This window comes from Vicia villosa, linkage group LG2, assembly GCF_029867415.1.
Source record: "Vicia villosa cultivar HV-30 ecotype Madison, WI linkage group LG2, Vvil1.0, whole genome shotgun sequence".
NCBI classification, from domain to species: domain Eukaryota; kingdom Viridiplantae; phylum Streptophyta; class Magnoliopsida; order Fabales; family Fabaceae; genus Vicia; species Vicia villosa.
Window position 1 is genome coordinate 83892505 of NC_081181.1, and position 5845 is coordinate 83898349.

A 5845-nucleotide genomic window follows, 5' to 3' on the forward strand; every position below is an offset into this window, starting at 1 on the left:
TTTACTTATGTTTATCATCTAACCAATTTATATTTCAATGCATTTGTACTTAGTTTTATTTCGCAAAGTTGTTTATCATTTTATACCATCGCGTTACTAGAAAGGAGTAAAAAACCAAGAGAACATGAACCAAATTATCATAAAAGATGACTTTTCGATACATGTCCTAGGATCAATCTAGTCGATCCTGCGAGTAACCAAAGTATGTTCATAATTTGGAGGACTAGCGGTTTTTTATCGGAAATCACCGTAAACAAATTGGCACGCCTAGTGGGACAGTGTCAAAAAGTTGTCATTTAAAGTTTTTGTTTTAACTATTAGGTGTAAAACACATTAGAACCTTGTATGAACCTTAGGAACGGTAAATTAACCAACAATGCACACCCAAATCCTAAACGTAAGTATAATAAGAAAATGTTCAATTCAACCAGTGAAAGGGGAAACCAAGATCCCCCACAAGGATCAGGAACAGTAGCCGCAAGTACAACAAATGTTTCGACCTCTATGCCAGAAAAACAAGCGATACCCACATCGACAGGGTATGCGGCCGTAAATAGTTCCCAGGCCATGCACGAATCTACATAGATGTCAACAGGGACGATACCAGTACTTAGTTCGACTACGGTACCACCCCTTACAAGCACAACAGAAATCCCACATTTTTCGACAAATTTTGCAAGTCAGGCACCATCATTTACCCCGAGACCAACAGGATTCGAAGGTTGGAGGCCTTGGAACTCATAATCTTATGGAATGCCAGCATCCTATATGACCGAAATGCAAGGCATTGGACCTACATACACCCAACCTGGTATGGCAACCTTTTCGCCAAACATAGGTTCAGTCGATCGAAGTGTACAAAATCCAGGCCCATCAGGTCAAATTCCTACATTAACCACAAATACCCAAGCAGCATTTAGGCAAGAGATGGACGCAAGCAACCATGAGATGGTGGGTGTACTTGCTCGAGAAATGGGTTCGATCTTTTCTCCCTTAATAACAAACATTACTAGGACTCACCAGGATAATATGGAGATATATCAACAAATATCCACACAAATGGGGCGTATAGAAGATTTCTTTGGGGCCCCTCAAACGTCTACCAGACGAAGAAACAACCAGGCTGCCATTCAGGCAGACGAACCAATCTTGGAACCTGTCCTAGATCCAGTTCGACCACCTAGGCAAAGGCCTAGTGAGAGAAATCAGGTGATAAATTTAGAAAATCAAAACCGAAGAACCAACATTATTCAACAAGAAGTTCCTGAAGAACAACCTAGGGTAGTTATGGTTAATAGGAGCAAAATGAAGATGAAGTAATACATAGGGTTAGAAGAGACAATATGGCGACAGAAAATAACTTAACAACCCTGATCAAAAGGATTATGGCTAATAATAGCCTTAATACTGGACTTCGACGTCCAAACTACACTTCCCCTGTAGCAGACTATATTTTGCAAACTGAATTACCTAGAGGTACCAAAGTGCCCAAGTTTACGAAATTTTCAAGGGATACTAGTGAATCAACCGTGGAACACATAGCCCGATATTTAACAGAGGCAGGTGACTTAGCGAATAGTGAGAACTTAAGAATTAAATATTTCCCTAGTTCATTAACAAAAAATGCTTTTACATGGTTCACTACCTTACCTCTAAACTCCATAGATACTTGGGCTCATCTTGAGAGAATGTTCCATGAACTGTTTTACATGGGACAAACCAAGATCAGTTTGAAAGAACTGGCTAGCATTAATAGGAAATTCATAGAGCCTATAGATGACTATTTGAATAGGTTCCGTTTATTAAAATCAAGATGTTTCACAGTTGTTCCAGAACATGAATTGGTTGAAATGGCTGCAGGCGGTTTGGACTATTCAATTCGAAAGAAGTTAGATACTCAATATTTGAGAGATATGGCCCAGTTGGCAGATAGAGTTCGACAAGTCGAATGACTGAAAGCTGAAAAGGCCGGGGAAAATAAGAATTACAAGAAAGAGAGAGTAGCCTATGTTGAGGCTGAAGATGTCGAAGTCGAAACCTTTGATGATTCATACGGCTTTGATGAAGTTGAAATTGATTTGGATGAATTAAAAGAGGAACCTCCATATTCTTGTAAATTGCTCACCCCTTCTAATGGGAAAAACCTTGTCGAAACTGACAGAAATGACAAATTCCCAAAGAAAACATACACTTTCGACGTCACCAAGTGTGACGAAATTTTTGATTTATTAGTAAAAGATGACCAGATGATAGTACATCCTAATTCTAAAATTCCTCTGTTGGAACAACGGAAGAAACGAGGTTTTTCTAAATATCATGGGTTTTGGGCCATAAAACCTCACAATGTTTTCTTTTCAGGGATCTCATTTAAAATGCTATCAAGGATGGTCGTTTGAAGTTCGCTGACAAAGGAAAAAACAACATGAAGGTTGATGCTGACCCCCTCAATGTTGCTGACACCAACTATGCTGAACCTGTCGACATTAACATGGTGGATGTGTCTAAGGTTGATATCACGGAGTGGGAGATGGTTTCGGCAGGAAGTATCGAGAGCCTAAATGACAACATGATCTTAAATACTGAAATTGAAGGTTCGTTCAAGTCAAGGACCACTGAAGACCTCAGGTTGAAGCTCCAAAATATAAGGATTCCTGAAGTTCCCCCAGCGGGAGTCAACATGGTGAATATTGGGCAACCTTTATCTGAGATTGAAGAACCGGAAAAATGTTTGGTAAAGGAGAAGGAAAAAGGAAACTATGGAAATCCAAGGACAAATGAAAGTTTGAAGGAGTATCTCTGGAGGTGCCATGAGAAGAATGTTGGGCGAATGTTGATGTGTCCAAGATGCTCAATCATGCTGAGTTGAAGGGTTCAGGCTAACTACGAAAGGGCCCAACAAAGCAAAATGCAAGGACACTGGAGGCAAGAGAACCAGTTGCTAAAGACTTACCCAAGGCCCGGTGAAAGTCTTGTCAGTTTTCTGGTCTTAAGGAGAAAACTAGTGAGGCCGCTGAAGACCTCAAGTTAAAGGACAAATGAAAGTTTGAAGGAGTATCTCTGGAGGTTCCATGAGAATAATGTTGGGCGAATGTTGATGTGTCCAAGATGCTCAATCATGCTGAGTCGAAGGGTTCAGGATAACTACGAAAGGGCCCAACGAAGCAAAATTCAAGGACACTGGAGGCAAGAAAACTAGTTGCTGAAGACTTACCCAAGGCCCAGTGAAAGTCTTGTCAGTTTTATGGTTCGATGTCACAAGGCGAAAGCTGAGATCATTATGTGTCCTAGGTGTGGGACAGTTTATGATAGCCTGATGGCAGAATCATTCGAAAGGGTATCATGTACGTGTTCGATAATCGATCCCAACATGTACGTGTTCGATAATCGAGCACCATCAAGAATGCCCAATAGCCCTCATCCCAAGGCTCGGAGAGTGACATTTAAACTCCCAGCAGAAGTACCCATGGACAGATGGACACAGGCTAGTGCAGGGAGCAACAAATGACGAAACTTCGACCAAGGTGGGAGAACAGCCATGGCATATAGGAGGCAGTTCCAGACGTTAAATCGAGAGATGTACAGGCTTGAGAATTATAAAGGCAGGAATCCAATGTCCAGATCTCAATGGAGGAGACACCAGAGAATATAGAAGGCTGAAAGAGATTCAAAAGTAAAAGAAGTTGGAGAATCTAGAAGCAGCAAAGTCCCATTGCAGGGGGAAAATCCAAACAAACCCCCTATGGAGCGCAAGTTGTTCAGCTCAGAGAGTGAAAAGAAAGAAGAACATGCGCAATCTTGGAGAGACGAAGATCAGATGACTAATGATTTCGATTCAGATTGAGTTTCGTCTATAAACCTCAAATGCAACATGGTATCGGTTCTCCCTCATGAGTATTATCAAGAAACGAAAGTTGAAGATTGTGAGGAAGCTGACGAAGAGGAAATGGCAAAGCACAAACCAGTATGTTACTGTGTGACGAATAATGGTGCTGTCAAAGAGCAAAATGCATTCTTTGAAAGACCTGATCAGGGTATGAGAAATCATCTGAAGCCTCTTTAAATAAGAGCCAAAATCGAATATGTAGGCATCAACAAGGTCCTCATTGATGGAGGGGAAACGGTGAACTTAATGCCCCAATATATGTTGAAGAGGATTGGCATGTTCGACACAGACATAAAACCACATAACATGGTCTTGTCCAACTATGAAGGAAAGGTAGGACATAATTTGGGAGTTATCCAAGTAAACCTAACTGTGGGTTCAGTCACAAGGCCAACTATGTTCATGGTAGTTCCAGCAAAGGCGAACTATAACCTTTTATTAGGAAGAGAATATATTCATGGAGTGGCTGCCGTATCTTCAACGATGCACCAAAGGTTAACTATCTGGAGAGAAGATGGAATATTCAAAAACATATAAGGAGACCAAAGTTACTATAAGTCTGAAGTGAATCAAGTCAACAAAATAAGCTTCGACAAAAACCTAGCCAACATAGGACTGTGTCAAGCAGCAGAGGAGATATATTCTCTATATAAGAATGCTCTCTACTATTTATCACTTCACCCTAATGGATTTCGGTGGAACAGAGAGATAATGGGAGATCCCGAGGAGACAAAACACATCGAAGGATTACCATGAACACGGCCAACTGGCTGGGACGAAGAAGTTGAGTATGTCTGAGTTATCCTTCTTTGAAAAGATTTCGGCTTATATAGCCCAGAATAAAAGAAAAGCGGCTCTTGAGGCCGAAATATCAAACATGGATGTCGAGGCCATACAAAAAGAATCAGAAACACTAGGTCCGGGGATACACTTTATTCCAGAACCACCTGACGCTAAGATCTCTGACGAACAGGTTTCAAGTGAACAAACAAGTCAAAGATTAGATGCAATTTACGATGAAGAATGATCGGTCACCATTTCTACCTAATTTCTGTCATGTATTCGGTCTAAATTTGTCGATTCGGTAACACTTTGATCAATGTTTTATTGCTTTTGTTTAAGTATTTCATGTTTCATTGTTTTTATGTTTACTTTGCATTATGTTTTAATTTAAGTTATTTAGATTCTTTTAATGCCGTTTGGTTAGTTGTGTACGAATTTCAGGTTTGAACAAGTCATCTTAAGTGTCAAAGCAACTATGAAGGAAGGAGAGGCAAGAGAAAGATGAAAATTCAAGGTTCTGGGGTCTAACATGGCCGCCCGTGCTTCAACGCACGGCCCGTGTCAGGAGAATGACACTCTCCATACAAAATCCAGGGACGACACACGGCCGCCCGTGCTTCCACGCACGGCCCGTGTCAGGATGGCTGGGAGCAAAAATAAAAATTAAAGAGAAGCACGGACGCCCGTGCGTCCAAGCACGGCCAGTGCTGCTGAGAGAGTGAAAACTTCCAATTTTAGGGCTTTTTCATTAAATCTCCACCTTGAGGGCACTTTAGACATTTCATTTGGCTGAGATTTGTACCTACACTATTTAGTAGAGTTTGAGAGAAGTATTGAGTACTTTTGCATCATACGATAGAAAATCACAGAAGAGAGAAGATAGCTTCATCAAGGGTTTCAGAGACGGAGAGATTCAACGGTGGACACCATTGAAGATCAAAGTTCCCGATTATCTTTGTAATGTCTAAATTCTTTACTTTGTCTTTCTTGAATATTATGAGAGGCTAAACCCCCCAATGCTAGGGGGGTGGTCCTGATTTGGTTTTTGTAATAACGATGAATTTGTGATTTCGTTAATACATTGGTTTACATTATTCAGTTAAATTATGCAATGTTCTTCATGTTTTCTTTATCAGTCAAATAAGGATTAATCCATGGCTCACAAATACAGGACTGTAG

The 5845-nt window shown here is 40.7% G+C and overlaps 1 protein-coding gene across 1 annotated transcript; it reads left to right on the plus strand.

Annotated features, from left to right (window-relative positions):
- The first annotated feature begins 1343 nt into the window (after nucleotides 1–1343).
- On the plus strand, nucleotides 1344–2866 carry LOC131649493 (uncharacterized). The gene is made up of 4 exons (XM_058919254.1): nucleotides 1344–1563; nucleotides 1666–1863; nucleotides 1960–2252; nucleotides 2384–2866. The coding sequence occupies exons 1-4, from the start codon at nucleotides 1344–1346 to the stop codon at nucleotides 2864–2866; spliced, it is 1194 nt and encodes a 397-aa protein (XP_058775237.1).
- The last annotated feature ends 2979 nt before the right edge of the window (nucleotides 2867–5845 follow it).

What these genes read in the sequence shown, in the direction of transcription:
- LOC131649493 (XM_058919254.1), top strand. Translation starts at nt 1,344, where the DNA reads ATGGCGACAGAAAATAACTTAACAACCCTGATCAAAAGGATTATGGCT. An exon ending in GGTTGAAATGGCTGCAGGCG is followed by an intron (nt 1,864 to 1,959) that starts GTTTGGACTATT and finishes AATGACTGAAAG; the next exon opens with CTGAAAAGGCCGGGGAAAAT. An exon ending in TAAAAGATGACCAGATGATA is followed by an intron (nt 2,253 to 2,383) that starts GTACATCCTAAT and finishes AATGCTATCAAG; the next exon opens with GATGGTCGTTTGAAGTTCGC.